Source organism: Eubalaena glacialis, chromosome 18 (genome assembly GCF_028564815.1).
Source record: "Eubalaena glacialis isolate mEubGla1 chromosome 18, mEubGla1.1.hap2.+ XY, whole genome shotgun sequence".
Classification (NCBI taxonomy): Eukaryota; Metazoa; Chordata; class Mammalia; order Artiodactyla; family Balaenidae; genus Eubalaena; species Eubalaena glacialis.
The window spans coordinates 37,571,286-37,589,309 of NC_083733.1; the positions used below are offsets into that span (position 1 = coordinate 37,571,286).

At 39.6% G+C, this 18,024-nt stretch overlaps 1 protein-coding gene across 1 annotated transcript in view; it reads left to right on the forward strand.

Annotated features, from left to right (window-relative positions):
* The first annotated feature begins 347 nt into the window (after positions 1-347).
* The window catches only part of SHCBP1 (SHC binding and spindle associated 1), a 36,586-nt gene continuing 18,909 nt past the window's right edge, over positions 348-18,024 (forward strand). Inside the window, exons 1-8 of the mRNA XM_061173289.1 lie at positions 348-456; positions 3,850-4,017; positions 4,193-4,308; positions 5,730-5,938; positions 10,324-10,416; positions 14,052-14,285; positions 14,377-14,545; positions 14,858-14,978. Coding sequence (XP_061029272.1) covers positions 348-456; positions 3,850-4,017; positions 4,193-4,308; positions 5,730-5,938; positions 10,324-10,416; positions 14,052-14,285; positions 14,377-14,545; positions 14,858-14,978 — 1,219 coding nt within the window. The remainder of the gene's footprint in view (positions 457-3,849; positions 4,018-4,192; positions 4,309-5,729; positions 5,939-10,323; positions 10,417-14,051; positions 14,286-14,376; positions 14,546-14,857; positions 14,979-18,024) is intronic.

Here is an 18,024-nt window from a genome sequence, read left to right on the forward strand (position 1 = left end):
TACTATGTTTTTTGACTCTCAAGCCAGTGTCTTTTCCGCTCTACCTCACTTCCAGGTATGGCTTGTTAGTTTTTCGGAACTCATCCCAAATTATGTCCTAATTCAACTTTGTCCAAGTAAACAAAAGAGCAAGAGCTTGGACGAGAAGAGCAGTCCTTCCGGCCAGTAGATGGCGCCCAGGCACTGCCACCGGGGTGGGTAGAGGCTGAAGGGGCGGGGCTCGTGCGGAAACGGGGGGGCCACGCAAACTTTCCTTTAATTGGTCGAAGAGCCTCGGCCCACTATCCAATCAGAAGCGGCTGCTTCATCGCATTACCGGGCTGGGCGGCCGCCCGCGGAAATTTGAAATGGCTGACGGGTTGCTGGCCGGTGGTGGGTTGGGGTCGGAGGCGATGGCGCGGGACCACGAGCGCACCGGCTGGGCTGTGGAAGAGGAGCTGGCGCCCTTCGGGAAAGGTGAGCACCCGTTGTGACGGGCCGGAGGAGCCGCCGCCTGCGACAGACCGTGTCAGCAGCGCGGGGGGCGTCGGGACTCTCCGAGGCTGCCTCAGGCGCAGGCCTTCCGGACCTTGCTGGCCTGGGTGGCGGCGGTGGCTGGGCGATGCCCCGACGTCGAAGTCAGGAGGTACCCAGGGCAACTCCCCCCGCCCAATCTGGCCTCAGCTTCCTCGAGACTGGAGGGAACTGGGCCGGGCCGGGAAATCCTACTTTTGCTGTCTGGATGGGGCCCCCGGGCTTTGTGCACGCGTTTGTGAGTCCAGAGTGGGCGCATTTTTAAAATTTGCATCTCAAAGGAGATCACGTACCACACTTCCCTTTCCCGAAAGAGAAGAAACTTGAACGCTTGGCCTAGTTGGCTGCATCTAGGCCTGCACTGAGCGTTGAGGGCAGGTGACATGCCCAAAGGTAGGGGAGCCAATTTGGGACAGAGTCTAAAAGTAGAACCCAGGTCTAATTCTCAGTCCTTTCTACCTCTTCATGGAGACTCCGTTTTTTACCCCTGATATTTTAAGGTGGTTTTACTTTAACATTTTCAGTTGTATTGTGTAGTGGAAAGAGTCCTGGAGAAGTGAGAGAACATAGGTGTGAGTTAACTCCTCTACCAACCACTCTTGTGAACTGGCAACAGTCACTTGGCTTCAGTTTGCCCATCTGGAAAACAGGTAGTGGTGCTACGGAGTGGTGAAGATGAAGTGAAATAATGTGTGAAAAGAAATACTTTCAAATTGGATCTAAAGAATTGTGCTGAAGTAAGGTATTCTTTTTAATTGTAAGACACACATAACAAAATTTACCATCTTAACCATTTTTAAGTGTACAGTTCAGTGGTATTAAACACATTCACATTGTTGTGTAGCCATCACCACCCTCTGTTACCATGATTCTTTTCATCTTGTAAACTGAAACGCTATACCTGTTGAATAATAAACCCCCAATCACCCCTCCCCCCAGCTCCTGGCAACCACCATTATACTTTGTCTTTATGATATAATTTTGACTATTCTAAGTACCTCGTATCAGTGGAATTGCACAGTATTTGTCTTTCTGTGACTGGCTTATTTCACTCAGCATAATGTTCATCCAGCACTTGTCGTAATTTCCTTCCTTTTTAAAGCTAAATAATTTTAGCTATTGTGAATAATGCTGCTATGAACATGAGTGTACAAATATCTCTTGGAGACCCTGCTTTCAATTCTTTTGGAAATTGCTGGGTCATATGGTAATTCTATTTAAAAATTTTTGAGGAATCACCATACTGTGTTCCGCAGTGGCTGTACTGTTTTACATGCCTACCAACAGTGCACAAGGGTTCCTGTTTCCCCATATCCTCGCCAACACTTGTTTTCTTGATAGTTTTTCTTGTTGTTTTTTGGATAATAGTCACCTAATATGTGTGAGATGACGGTATTATTTCTTTAACAAACATTTATATCTATGTTATGTGGTGGGTACTGTTGTAAGTGATTAACATATAGTTTATTCTCTTAATTTAATTGAAGTTGGCATACTGTTTTCATCTTCCTTTAGGTACAGAGAGATTGTTACACAGCAGGTGAGGTATTGTGTTCTCTGAGGCTCAGGTGCATTGATAATCTGTAAGCAGGAAGCCCTTCAGTACACCTTGGTCATCTTGTTGCCATGTCCAAACTTGTACTGCTCGCTGCACGACAGGCCAATAAATTGAGAGACGAGTTGTTGGGGCAAGGAATAGAGACTTTATTTGGAAAGCCAGCTGACTGAGAAGATGGTGGAATAGAGTCCCAAAGAACCATCTTGCCAAAGTTAGAATTCAGGCTTCCTTTATACTAAAAGGGGAGAGGTTGTGGCTGGTTGTTGCAAACTTCTTGGTGTCAGAATCCTTTGTTCTTGCATCTATGCAGGTAGGTCAGGTCAGGATGTTCCTGTAAACCTCCAACAAGACAAATGTTATTCTCTGTTTAGCAACTTTTTATCTCTATATGAGTGGAAAAGTGTTATACCTTTAAAGGTCAGAGCTTTGAGAAGGGGCTATCCTGTGTATTTCAGGCTATAGGCAACATTCTTGTATCAAAAGCAATAGGATACAAAGGGTAAAGTACAAGAAACAGATCCAATATGGAGTCAGATTTGTTCTTCCCTATTACAGTCTGTGGGGTCACATAATTCTGGTGCCCTGAACAGGGGCAGAGAAGTGGAAGGAGGGAGAAAAGGAAGGAGAAATATAAGAGGTGAGGGGAGAGAAAGACTGCTGCTAGTAATTGTCTCAGATACCCTTCCTGAAACCACAGGAAAGAACTTTGCCAGTCTAAATGCTACCCTCAGCATTTATTTAGTAGTCGTTTTGTCTATTAAAAACATTGTATTGCACAGAATTAGATATGTCACTGGCCCAATCACGCCTTGTGAAACATAATTATATACAGCCCAAACCTAATGCGGTTAGCATTTTCTAATCCTTTCCTTAGACACAGGCATTGAAATTAGTCAGGAGGGACCTAGAAGCTTTGGTGAAGTAAACCTTATGCATTATTAAGAATCTCTCATCCCTGTTTATTGAGGGGCATTGACAAGCGATACTGTAGAAATTAGAGGGAGGTTTCAATTTGTTTGAGATGGAGTATAGGAAATCAGCTCCGTATTTAATGCAGCTTTATGGAATTGTTTTGGAAAAAAATGACTGTAAGCTATGTGACCATTATAACTTGCTAGCTCTAGTAATAATCATAGCTGTGTCCTCTGAAGGAGAACTTGGGTGATTCCCACTTAATTAAAAACAACCCTCTTCCTCACAGAAGAGCAACAAAAACCTAACCCATGGGCTTCCCTGGTGGCGCAGTGGTTGAGAATCTGCCTGCCAATGCAGGGGACATGGGTTCGAGCCCTGGTCTGGGAAGATCCCACATGCCGCGGAGCAACTAGGACCGTGAGCCACAACTACTGAGCCTGCGCGTCTGGAGCCTGTGCTCCGCAACAAGAGGGGCCGCGACAGTGAAAGGCCCGCGCACCGCGATGAAGAGTGGCCCCCGCTTGCCACAACTAGAGAAAGCCCTTGCATAGAAACGAAGACCCAACACAGCCAAAAAAAAATAAAATAAATAAATAAGTCAGGAGCTCTTTAAAAAAAAAAACAAACCTATCCCATGAAGGATTTTAAGTCCTTATTGTTTTGAAGTAGAACTTGGATTTTGAGATATTTTTAAATTTAGAAAACTGTTTTTTTCTGACAGTGATAGAGGTAAGTAAAGCATTATAGCCAAATCCTTGTTTTTATTTGTTTGGAATTTCTAAGCAAGTATATGATAATAGAAGCAGTTTATAAGCACTGGAAGTGTCTGGGGTAGTTGAGCCTGCCTATTTTTGTTCTCTTAGGTTTGTTTGAAGATGAAGATTCATACAGTGATTGTAGCAATCATGATAAACCAGGTACTAGTTTACAAAGTTTTGTGCCAGAAGGAAAAACTAACTTCCCAGAAATGTTCCAGACAAGTCACCTTTTGTTCTATGAGCGATTCAGAGCATATCAAGATTACATTTTAGGTGAGTAGGTCCTTTTTTTTGCTTCTTTTGTCTTTTAATTTATATGTATTCAGTAGATGGTCTCAGTTCCTCAGACTGCCGTTTTTTGGTTCTGAGAAAGTAGATTTAAGTGGATTTATTAACTTCTCTCTCCTTTATGCAGCCCCAATTCTCATTGCCTTTAATTTGTTTGTAGCTGACTGTAAGGCCTCTGAGGTAAAAGAATTCACAGCTGAGTTCTTAGAGAAGGTCCTTGAACCATCTGGATGGCGGGCAGTCTGGCACACTAATGTGTTCAAGGTGCTGGTTGAGGTAAATTTAATTCTGTTGTTAAGACATTTATCTCTAGCTAAAAACACTTTCCCTCAGACTGTTGTAGCCACAGTGCTTATTTTTAATTAAGGTTTATGAGCTGATTGAAAATAGCATGTTTTTCACATCTAACTGCCACGGTGTATGAAGTGTTCCACAAATTTTAAAGGCAACTGAGGAGGAGCTACCAGGGAATTGAGGTGGTTTAAGTTTCAGTGTCCTTTAAAAAGGGGAAATGGATTAGAAACCTATGAAGTGAGGGAGGTATTTGAGACCGTTTAAAAAACAAAGAGGCCTAATTATAAGGTTAGTGGGGTTTGAATTGATTTTTTACCTTCTTAGTTGTAGCCCATTAAAGTAGCTCAAACCAAGCAGGCATTTTAAAACTAGCCTATTTTTTGCCTAACAAATTTGTAGGTATGTGGTTAACCTCTTGATGTTCCATTGCAGAAAGTAAAAACAATCTTATTTTTCAACTGACTGGGCCTTTTACGTTAAATTTTCACTCTAATTACAGCTGTGAATTTTTCTCAGTGTTTGTTAACCGCACCACAAAACCCCCGTTAAACTAAAATGGTAAACCAGGGAGTGTGAATGAATACAAGTTGCGGCTGCAGCCCCTTCAGAAAATGACATCACATGCTGCAGTGACTATATATGAGGCAGTGGTTTGCAAGCAGCTGTTCCTCGTGGATTTTTAAATTTTGGGTTATGCTAATGTCTTTGGTAGCAGTTCAGGCCTATTAATTTGATTATGATAGTAGCTCCCTTCCCCCAACACACCTCAATTCTCTAAAAGCAATCAAAGTCATTGTTTTAAAAGAGAAATGTGCCATTCCTCTGCTTAAAAACCTCTAATGCATTGCATTTACCAAAGGCCTGTGTTGGCTTTATGGCTTCTCATTGTGCTAGATAACATGTAAGAGCCAAGCTCCTTCCAATGCCCTTCCTGTCCTGATCTTCTTGCCTCTCTCTCACCTCACCTCCTGCTGCCCGTACCTCATTTCCTTCCTGTGGTTCCAGCAAGAAACACTGCTTCTCTGCTTCTCCAGCTGCCAAGCTTGTCTCTGCCCCAGGGCCTTTTGCGTCTTTCCTGCTCTTCACACGGCTGCTTCCTTTTCATCCTTTTCATCGCAGTTCAGAAGTGACTTCCCCTACCCTCCCAGTAAAACCAGACCACCACCCCTGCTACTTATTCTCTGTCACATACTTGTTTCCATCTTGTTTGTTTATTTGTCCTCTCAATTACAATGTCAGCTCCATGTGAGTACAAGCCAGGCCCGTCTTGTTTATCCTTTATGTTATGGAAGAAGGCTCCCCACTCCCATTCCATGCTTTAAAAAAATCAGGCTGTAAGTAGTGTTTTAGATGTATCTCAATTTTGATTTGCATATGTTAAGTCACGTTATTTTAAATTTCAGGTCACAGATGTGGACTATGCAGCCTTGAAGGCAGTAGTGAGGCTTGCTGACCCATACCTCTGTGAATCTCAAGTCAGCACTTTTACTTTGGAGTGTATGAAAGAGCTCCTTGATCTGAAGGAACACCAGTTGCCCCTGCAGGAGCTGTGGGTGGTATTTGATGATTCTGGAGTGTTTGACCAGACAGCACTTGCAATTGAGCATATCAGGTAGGAAAAGAGGTTGATAAAAGTAATCTTGTGGCCAAAAACTTCGGATGAAATGCAGTAATTCTGGTCTGTATTATACCTAGATTTAAAACTCAAACTGTAAACTTGGTCACTGCAATATTTTAAAATATTCAAAGACAGGGGAAACTTTTTAAAATTAAAAAAATGTTTTCAATGTTTAAAATTTTCATTTTGAGGTAATTTCAGACTTACAGAAAAGTTGAGAAAAGTAGTACTAGGGATTCCTGTATAGCCTTCTCTCAGTGTCCCCAAATGTTAACAAAAAGATAGGGGATTTTTAAATTTTGTTTGTATATATTTAGAAACTCTTAAAAGTTCTGGATGCTAAGGCTATAGTTGATGTACTTGAGTATAAGAGGAAAGGAAAGAAGGTAAAGAAGGTGGTATACCATCACTTGTGCACTGATAAGACTGACGTACAGTGTTTTCAAGGATATGTCTGGCCAAAGAAGGTGTTTTGTCAGGCCACTTCCAGGATCCTTAGGGGGTATGTGCATGCCTTTCAACCTTTTTTGGCTTAGTCGGTTTCCACTTGCACAGGTGCATGCCTTGTCCCTTAAGTGAGAAGGAAAGCCCATACCTGCATTAATAGGTATGCATTTTTTAGTTTTTCAGATAACTTTTTTGTTGGATAGTTCCTGATACAGATAGTTCTTTTGAATGTTCTTTTTATAAGTATATTTACTAAGGAAGGCTTATTTTTGGCTATTTAAAAATGGACTTATATTCCTCCATGAACTGGAAGACTGGATAGTATAAAGATCATGTTAATAATGTTGCTTGGTGTTTTGTAGTTCAAAAAGTACTTTCCAGTTTCTATACTGTTAGTGAGTTAACCTGGTTTTGCTGAGCTTAATTTGATAATCTACAAAGAAGCAGAGCATCTTGGGCCCTGCTTCTGACATTTCATAGAAAATTTCTAGTTGTATGCAAGGACATTGGACTTGCATACAATGCAAGGACTGTAGGTATTCAATATTAGGCCAAACAATATAAATCTAAAGAACTGGCTTATGTTTAGAACCAAAATAACTCTCTTATGTTTCTCTCACTTAAAAAAATCTGTCAGTTGAGGCATATGAAGGTAAAGGGATAATTGGCGAGTTTAGGAAATTAGGAATCAGGGAGCTAATCTCTTACGGGTATAGAAGTTGATAGAAAGACAAGTATCTGGAATTAGTAATAGTATTATTTGAAGGCGAGCCTGGCTAAATTATTCTTTATTTTGAGGGCTCAGATCCTGGTCAGTGTCCAGAAAAGGTCAAATTATGAGGGTTTTCATTTGTTCATTTTATTCAGTAAGTATTTCAGTGCCAGGTCCTGAGTTGAGGGTGAGATTTGACTGGTGCACAAAACAGACACAATCACCATCACCAGGGAGACGTCAGTCTAAAGGTGGGAGATGAACCTTGATGAAATAATCACATAAAGATATGTGTACGATTGGAAACTGCAGTGAGTGCTGTGAGGGATTACAGAGTGTTCTAAGACTAGGTCAGGTTGCTGTAATAGTTATTTTCTGAGGAAATGGTATTTGAACTTGGGTCTGAAGGGTTGGCTAGGTGAAAATGGTTGTGGCAGTTTAGGGGAGGGAACAGGTTCAGGAACTCAGTGAGTTTAAGGAGCCAGAGGGCCAACGTGGTTAGAACATAGACAGTAATGGAAGAGACTTAGGAAACCAGCTTAGAGGTTGTCAGGGGTCAGAAGATGCAGGGATTTGTCAGCCAATGAATCATTTTTTGTCTTTAAGAGCAGTGGGAAACCGCTGAAGGGTTTTCAATCAAGGATGAATATGATCAGCTTTGTGTTGTAAAAGGTTCGTTCTGGCTGCTGTGTAGAAAGTAAATGGAGGGGGAAGGGGTAGAGAGATCAGTTAAGAGACAGAGTGGACTAGGGTGGAGATATGGAGAGTACAGATTAGGCTTATTGAGAAAGTAGGATGGCTAAGACTTGGTGGTAGAGTGGATATGGGAGAAGTCAAGGCTGACTCCCAAGTTTCTGTCTTGAGAGAATAAACACTGGAGGAGGTGCAGATGTGAATGAAATGTGAATGCCCGGTACTGAACTGGTGAGGATATTTGAGCTGGGTCATGAAGTGTAAATATAAGCTTACCAGGTGGAAAAGGTGGAAGGCAGCCTGACCAGCATGTCACAGCAGGTTTGAAAGAGCTTGTGAAGTTGGTAGTTTGCACACAGGGTCTCTGAGGCAAGAGAGGTGCTCTAGAGGTGGACTGTGAGTCCACGTAATATCACCAAGGTCAGGAATTTGGACTTTGTTCTGAGGACAGCAAGGAGCCAGCAGAGTTTTTCGGTTGAGTAAAGGCATGCTCAGGTTTGTTTTATTTTTTTTTTTTTTTTTTTTTTTAAGAGATGGACTCTAGAGGGTGAAGAGAATGACAGTCTAATCTATAAGAATTAAGAGATGGCTTCATTTTCACTGCTCCTTCCTTTTCAACTTTTTGACAAGTTATATCGTCTGTACTTCCTGGCATTCCACTAATGCTTCTACTCCTACAGTACCATTGAAATTGTGCTTAAGGTCACCCATATTCTCGTATCCAGTCGTCACTCCTCTGATCTCATCTTACCTTGACCTCTTGGTCACATTCTAATTATTTGATCATTCCCATCTTCTTAACATACTCTACTGTCTTCCCAGTTTCTGGGACACCGCTTTATGATAGTGTGTCACAGGCTTGCTTTCTTAGTAATCTTGGCCAGCCATTCCTCTCATGCTCAAACTTTAGAATGTTGAAGTTACCCAGGGCTCAGGCCTAGGCTATCTACACTTCTCTCTCTCTAATCAGCTTTGAAAGCACATTAGAATCTCCTGGAAATTTTCTTTAGAGTATTCCAACTACTATATGAAGAAAGAATGATAAGATGAGAATATCGGTATTTTGCAACCCATAATAAAATAGAGGTTTCAGGCAATGATCCTCAATGGCTGCTACAGCCATTGGTGAAAAACTGATGGGGAACTTTGTGGCAGATAAATCAGGCTGCCAATATCTGAATCCATTGATCATTCGTAAGCTCATCATCAAAAGAGATGACCAGGTATCATGTGCTTCGTGATGAAGCTACCTTATACCTCCCTTGAAGTATTCTTGCCAAAAAGTCTTTCCTAAAGATGATCAAGTCTCTCGTCCTTACTATCAGTTTACTAGAAATAAAGGAAACAGACGGACATGTTAAATGACCCCATGGGGATGCAATCAGTAAAATTCAGAGTGTGGGAAACTATTAAATAAATTGCAAGGTGAAAAAGAGGGATGGATAATCTATAGAGTAAAAGTGATTTAATTAAATTCAATGGCTGACCCTTGTTTGGACCCTGATGAGCAAGCCAACTGTAAAACAACAACAGCAACAACAAAAGAGATAATTAGGGAAAACTGAACACTGACTGGATACTTGGTTATTAAGGAATTAAAACTTTTTTTGTGTAAAGATTTATTTTAGAGGCACATACTCAAAATTTATGAGTGATATGATATGTCAGAAATTTGCTTTAAAATGATCCAGTGTCAGGATGGTGGGGGAAGGAGAGCAGAGAAGTAAGAAGGTGGAGTAGAGGTGAAATAAGATTACCTGTGAGTTGATAATTGTTGAAGCTGGTGATGGATACATGGTATTCATGTTTTCATGTTTGCTCTTGTATATGTTTGAAATTTTCCATGATGAAAAATTTGTCAAATCACTTTGGGGAGCTTTAAAAAAATATGGATCCTGCACCCTCCCTCCCCCATCCTCCACCCAAGAGATTCTGGTTTATTGGTCTGGAATAGGATTGAAAATCAATTTTTAAAAGCTTCCCAGGGGACTCTAATGGGCAGCCAGGGTTGAGAACTACTGCTTTATTTTATGTCCCTGGATGAGCTCATCTATTGCTCTAATGCCATCAATATGCTGACAACTTCCAGATTTATGTCTCTAGCCCTGACCTTTTCCTTGAGCTCTGGTCTTGTATATTTATCTGCACTCTTGACATCATCCATTTGGAGTTCAAATAGGCATCTCAACCTGAACATGGTGAAAACAGAACTCTTTATTTTCAACCCTAAACTTGTTTCTCTCCCAGTCTTTTCTATCTTAGCAAATGGCACTAATTTCCACCAAGTTACAGATGGTCAATAAATAGTTCTTCTGATAAAAAGAAGGTCCTAATAGAATCAATGTTGTAGAAAACTTCTTTAGCCAATCCAAAGAAGTTCATGTGTGACTCATGACTATCAAATCTAGCAAATATTCAATCTTCTCTACCATACTTGATAGACTTGTTTTGATTTACTCTTATTCCTCCAAAACCCTAACATTTTAAGCCAGTGATTGAATTTGAGTGATACTAATTTCCTTTTCAGGTTTTTCTATCAGAACATTTGGAGGAGTTGGGATGAAGAAGAAGAGGATGAGTATGATTATTTTGTTAGATGTGTTGAACCTCGATTGAGATTGTAAGTATTTATTAGTGGCCTTGTACATGTTGGAAAAAATAGCTATTTGTGATTAAATTTCACCTGTGTTTTGTATATACTGTATATATACTCCAGGGGCCTACAGATAGAAACAGACTGATATACAAATAGTATAACCCACTGACAAGTTATTACATAAAAATTGTACAGGTGCAGAGAAACCTACTTTTAGTGTTTATAAACCTACTTCTAGTGTTTTTAGAATCTAAAAGCAGAGAATTCAAGAACATGCAAGTTAACAGCTCACTCTTGTAAATTTGAATAAAACTTAATTGAGCTAATATGTTAAAAAGAAACAACCCGTTACTAAACTCAATAAAAACAATTGAAGAACAGTGAAATTAATTGAATTATGGAAGACTTTTTTTTTTTTTAGAGTACTTTTAAAGGCATGGCTTTACTCTTAAGTTCTTACAGTAAAACATAGTAGCCTAAACAGACTTACCTCAGGATGTTTTGTCAAGTTCTTTTCCTTAAATCTTATTTGATAAATAGATGAAAATACTAAATAGTTAATATTGATGGTGAATAAGAATTTCCAAAATACCTAAATACATTCTACTGATTTATCACATTTTGGTAGGGAAAAACCCTTCCATTATAAAAATACCCCAAATTAACCATGCAACCCAAATAGTTGTCCTGCACTGACTTTGTTAAATGTGGCTTCCACTAGATGGTGCTATAAGACCAGGTAACTTTTTGGTACTTGTGCATGGTAATTTAATATGCAGTGCTGCAATAAGAATAAAATTAGACCTTGCAGGCCAAAACAAAGAAAAAAAAAATTGTAGAAGGTAATTTTGTCCCTGTGTGAAAGATGATTTGGTTATATAAGATAAGGCAGTAACTCTTTACATTTCTGTATAACCAATTTGATTTAGTAAGTTTCTCTTCATTTAAACAGTAAATCATAAGTAAAAAATACGTGAGAAGTCTGGTTAAGGTTGGTTCTACCTGGTTTAGAATTATGTATGTCTGATTTCAGCTTTTCATAAATTGGCTGTGATTTCTATTTAGCCTTTCCAATTTTTCCATTATGCATTTCCTGTTTTCTCATAGTGTATTCAATAAAATGCCAGAATTTCAATAAGCGTGCATATTTTCTAGTTTTGATATACTTGCTTTTAAAGAGCAATGGTTGGTTTTGATTGAAGGGAAATGTAATGGTGGATGAATATCATGTATCTGGCAAATTTGATCTTTACTTGGAAAATAACGGTATTCCGATTTGACAGTCTTACATGTTCAAACAACAAGAAATGATTTACATACATATCTTATACATCACTGGCAGATGGGAAAGCATAAGGGAGGAATTGTTTTCAGTTATGGAGAAGAAACTATGGTACTTGATTGGGAAACTGGAATGTTATCAAATATAGGCAGACTCTTTAAAAGGTCCCTAGGCTACGACAGGAGTAGAGCTATTCACAGGCAAGAGTTAAAGGGAATCAAACCATATTGTCTTGATTTTGTACTGTGAAGTAAATATTTTTCCTTTCTAATTCAAAACACTGCTTCAGAGCTTATGGGTCTGAGACACAGATGTTGGTTCATTACTCTCAGACTATGAAGTATCACTATAATGAGAAGAAATAAGCTGATTGGCATGGACATTGGAAATGCTAAGAAACTAATTTTAAAATTTGAGTCTTAATCTTTGTAACTTAATAGATCTGATCAAGCAGTCAGTGGTTGGGTCCCCAATTTCTTGTTTGCAAAGTGGATTTCTAGAATATCTTTAAATGAGTATGGATTAACCAAAGCAGACAAAATCCTTGCTTTTCAAGCTTCACCTAATTCATTTACTTGAAAAGTGGAAAAAGTATTTTCTATTCATCTTAAATACTATTTAAATGTTCACTGTAACTTGATGTAAATTTGTTTAGGATATGGTTCTGTTTTTTTGTCCCTGTATCTTACTTAGAGCGTGACGAAGTTAAGAAGACATTATCTAAGGCAATCGTACTCAACCTTGGCTGCACATTAGAATCCCCAGGGAACTTTAAAAAATACCCCTCTACTTTTAGAGACTAATTTAATTGGTCTGGATGGGGACCTGATCATCTGTATTTTTAAAAGTTCCCCAGTGATTCTAATAAGCAGCCAAGGTTAAGAAGCTCTGGCCTAAGTCAGTGTGCTTTTAACTGAGAAATAAAGCAATTATTTTAAAACGACAGGTAATGACAATAATATTGCAGTTTACTTTCAAATCCATTAATTTCATATCCATTAACTTGATTGTACATTCATAAATTATTGTATCTAGAAGTACTTTTTGTTCTGTCTATATATTTGAGAGGGTTTATAAATTAATAATAAACTTTAAGTGCCAACAAAGTTGTCCAATACAAGGTTATTTGGTTTTAATCACTCTCTAGTTTAGTAATAACACCTTTATTTTTTTCTCAGAATCGCAAAGGCTTATGTTTTTGAAATATTCTAATAATCTTCCTGAGGGAATATTCAGCAAATTCTGCTCCATAGTGCTTTATTTATTTATTTAATATTTTATTTATTTATTTGGCTGCACTGGGTCTTAGTTGCGGCATGTGGGATCTTTAGTTGCAGCATGCGAACTCTTAGTTGCAGCATGTGGGGTCTAGTTCCCTGACCAGGGATCAAACCCGGGCCCCCTGCATTGGGAGTGCAGAGTCTTAACCACTGGACCACCAGGGAAGTCCCCTCCATAGTGCTTTAAATGCAAGGAAGGGGGACTTCCCTGGTAGTCCAGTGGTTAAGAATCTGCCTTTCAATGCAGGGGACGTGGGTTCAATCCCTGGTCGGGGAACTAAGATCCCACATGCCGTGGGGCAACTAGGCCAGTGCCGCAACTACCACACCCATGCGCCACAGCTAGAGAGCCCGCGTGCCACAGCTACTGAGCCCGTGTGCTCTGGAGCCCATGCGCCACAACTAGAGAGCCCACGTGCTGCAACTACTGAGCCCGTGCACTCTAGAGCCCCTGCGCCACAACTAGAGAGAAGCCTGCGCACCACAACGAAGGGCCCATGCACCGCAATGAAAGGTCCCACATACCGCAACGAAGATCCCATGTGCCTCAACTAAGACCTGATGCAGCCAAATAAATTATAAAAAAAAAAAACCCCTAAACTAAATTAAAAATAAATAAGTATAGGGAAGGACTAGATGATTTGAATCATTTAAAATTTTTGATCCTATAAATGTGGTAATCTTAAACATTGTTATGAAACTACTTGGGATACTATCCTCACCACCCCTACCTCCAGGTTGCCCTCTGCCACCCACTTATTAAGATTTTGAATCTAATATATGAGAAAATAATTTCTTGTTAAGTAATGATTACAAATTGTACAACATGAACTCTCAGTGTTTCAAAAACACAAATGTTTGGATCTAAGGGAAAAAAAAAAATAGCAACTCCTCAAAAGAGAAAAGTTAGTGACCTTAATGAAGTGGTCCTTAAAGCTTTCAATAGCTTTCACCTACTCAATGAGACTTAACATGTTCCTGAGTTACATACTATGAAACACTTTTCTTATGGGGTCTTTGAGGACTAAATGGGTGTCTTGATGATGGGAAAATGTGTCTGAAAGGCAGTGGGTTTCAATTTGCTTTTAAACTTTCAGGCATTATGACGTTCTTGAAGACCGAGTTCCTTCAGGACTTACTGTTGACTATCAAAACCTGTTGACTCAATGTGAGGAGAGTTACAGGAAATTTTTAAATCTGAGAAGCAGTTTGTCAAATTGTAACTCTGATTCTGAGCAGGAAAACATCTCCATGGTGGAAGGGTTAAAATTGTATTCAGAGATTGAACAGTTGAAACAAAAGCTAAAACTCATTGAGAACCCTTTGTTGAGGTATGTGTATCTTTGTTCTTCTCAACTAGTTGGCATCTTTTCTAACCAGCTATCTTACTGAGAACTGACAGGTCTGTTTGGTTTCTTTAAGATACGTGTTTGGTTATCAGAAGAATTCTAATATACAAGCAAAAGGCATCCGTCCAAATGGCCAGAAGGTCACCCATGTGGTCTCCTCCACTATGACGACTGGTCTGCTGCAGTCCCTGCTCAGGGATAAGCTTTGTCCAGAGCCTTGTAAGGAAGAAATAGAAATTCAGGTAAAAGGAGAGTTTCTTGCTCCAGGTGGCTTTTTTTTCTTCAGATTCACCCCAGGCTTTCCTGAATTCTACAAAAAGTTTTTAGGAGTTTCCCAGAGCTGGTTTTCTGTGAAATGGAAAGCAGTGAGAGCACTGCCTTTCTGCAGTATTAGTCACTTATCAACCATGCACTGAGCTCAGTGCAGTAGCAAAGGAGATACCTACATACGCAGTTTTGGCTCCCTTTTCAAAATGAAACATGAAGGCACCTGAAGTAATACTCAGGTTGCATTTGAGCGGTATATATTTGCAATATGTTGTTTTGTTTTCTAGTTCCATAGTGATCCGTTGTCTGCTATAAATACCTGCTATGAGGGCGACACTGTTATTGTTTGTCCTGGCCATTACGTGGTACATGGTACATTCTCCATTGCTGACTCCATTGAGTTAGAAGGTGAGTATGGAAGATCATACAACCAAACTCTCGTGCATGATACGCTTAAGATAACAGTAAATCACTGATCTTGTTGAAGCTCCGAGAATTTGATTTAAACCCATTTGATTTCAAATGAGTTTCCTTGAAACATTAAGGGTTTTTGGAGTGTACAGGTTATTGACTCAGTGTATGAGCAACGTGAGGTGTGATTCTTTGTGGCATTATAAATGTTGGGAAGACAAAAACAGAGAGAAAAAAGACCATTAAGAAGAAGTATAGTTCCAGATTATAGGTGGTTGGTGAAAAGGAAATTCATTATTAGAATTAAAAAAACATTCCAAGCAATATTTTTTAATTTGTTGCTTCCTCTTATTTAATATATGTTGTGGACATATTGGTGCTTTTTTTTTTTTTTTTTAAAGTTAGCTTACTTTTGTGAAAGGTATAGGTCCAACTTGAAATTAGATGCAAAATCTTTATCTTAATTCTTCAAAAGCTTGTTGAATCTCGCAAATTCTAAAGTTTACTTTTGGGAACATTAATGTTGAAAGAGTCTTTTAAAAATAACTTTATTTATTTATTTAATTTTTGCTTGCGTTGGGTCTTCGTTGCTGTGCGCGGGCTTTCTCTAGTTGCGGTGAGTGGGGGCTACTCTTCGTTGCCGTGCGAGGGCTTCTCATGGCAGTGGCTTCTCTTGTTGTGCAGCACGGACTCTAGGCACATGGGCTTCAACAGTTGTGGTAGGTGGGCTCAGTAGTTGTGGCTCGTGAGCTCCAGAGTGCAGCCTCAGTAGTTGTGGGGCCCGGGCTTAATTGCTCCGTGGCATGTGGGATCTTCCCGGACCAGGGATCAAACCCATGTCCCCTGCATTGGCGGGCGGATTCTTAACCACTGCACCACCAGGGAAGTGCTAAAAATAACTTTTTAGGAGTTAAAATCTTATTGTACATTTAGAGTGATTCCTAAATTTAGGTTACTTTACAGTAGTTCACCTTGGTCCTTTGTATTTCCATAGCGTGTCAAATTTAGATGCACCTGTTCAACTATTTACCAAAAGAGCTTCAAGTTAGCAATAAAGCTTGTCATGCAAAAAATCATATATCATTTTGGGACTGGTGCAGCTGTTCACAAACTGCTTAAGCTATGTTCTTTAATTTTATCTTGTCAAGAGTTCTTAATGGAAGCAAGGCTGGGAATTTAATTTCCTGCTGTTCACTAGTACACCACCTCATCCCCTTTTTTGTTTTATGTGTGTAATTTTTGTTCTTTTTCCTCTCCAATATTTGATATATAATAGATGTGTGTTTATAAATAACACATCTGCAGGATAAAGCACTGCAATAAAAACACTATTTTTTTGGCATAGTGCAAACAGCATTGCTATTACAGTTTGTATGGTGGATAAGCATTCTTCCTAGATTGGTGAGGAAATTATAATGTAATTGCCAACATGTCATAAATAACCATATAGAATTCTGATAGTTAAGTGTAAGAATGACTGTAAATTTATGAACAGAGGGCATTTCTGAGAATTTGGGGAATCAGGTGATATCTCTAGTGTGAATATATGGAGTAGTTGTTCACGAGTAAGATTAAAGCTTATCTGATAGCTTATCTGATCTATAGCTGACACTTACAACAAGAGATATATATTGAGTACCTGCTATTTGCAGGGTATTAACAGTACTTATAATAGGATTTTTCTTTCTTTTTTTAATTTAAATTTATTTATTTATTTATTTTTGGCTGTGTTGGGTCTTCGTTTCTGTGGGGGCTTTCTCTAGTTGCGGCAAGCGGGGGCCACTCTTCATCGCGGTGCGCTGGCCTCTCACTATCGTGGCCTCTCTTGTTGCGGAGCACAGGCTCCAGACGCGCAGGCTCAGTAGTTGTGGCTTACGGGCCTAGTTGCTCCGTGGCATGTGGGATCTTCCCAGACCAGGGCTTGAACCTGTGTCCCCTGCATTAGCAGGCAGATTCTCAACCACTGCGCCACCAGGGAAGCCCAGATTTTTCTTTCTTGTTTAGAAAATCCATTCAGTTAGGCGAGGGCTTTGTGTTTTAAACTGCTAAGATTACGTAACTTGTTTATGTAATAACTTGTTTATATAATGTAATACGGCCATTCTTTTTATATTTTTAATTTTTCACATGATAGAAAGCCATAGCTATTATAAAAATGTGCAAAGTACAGGTAGACACATAAAAAGAATCAGGGAAGGACTTCCCTGGTGGTGCAGTGGTTAAGAATCCACTTGCCAATGCAGGGGACATGGGTTCGATCCCTGGTCCGGGAAGATCCCACATGTCATGGAGCAACTAAGCCCATGCACCACAACTACTGAACCTGCGCTCTAGGGCCTGCGAGCCACAACTACTGAGCCTGTGTGCCGCAACTACTGAAGCTCATGCACCTAGAGCCCGTGCTCTGCAACAAGAGAGGCCACTGCAGTGAGAAGCCCGTGCACCACAAGGAAGAGTAGACCCCGCTCGCCGCAACTAGAGAAAGCCCATGCGCAGCAACGAAGACCCAATGCAGCCAAAAATAAATATATAAATAAATAAATTAAAAAAAAAAAAAGAATCGGGAAAGAAATTTACTCACAATCTAATCATCCAGAATCCACCACTGGTAACATTCCTGTGTGTGGAGTCCTCTTGCATTCTCTAGAGTCCCCAAAGGCTTGTCTGTACTCTTCAAGTGTAGAAAACTTTAGTGACTTTGCCTGTTTAATGTTGTCACTGCTTTCATTTACTCAAGCAAAGACTCAACTTTAGACAGTGAGAGTTACTTCTTAAAGCTTTGTCTATGTGATTCTGTTTTATGATAAAAGTCAGGCAAAGTTTTCTAGTTTTCTGATACTGCAGTTTTTCATAAGCCCATTCAGAGGTCTGGCCTGTATTATTAGTTTGATTAAGATTTGTAGAGAACAATGTTTTTTATTGGTTAACAAGGTAGACCTATTTTTCCAATAGCTAAAATTGTTCTAAGTCAGTTTGTCAGATTTTAAGTCAATCTGTTTAAGAGAATATAAAATTTAGAAGATCTTGAGAAATGCCTAGGCTT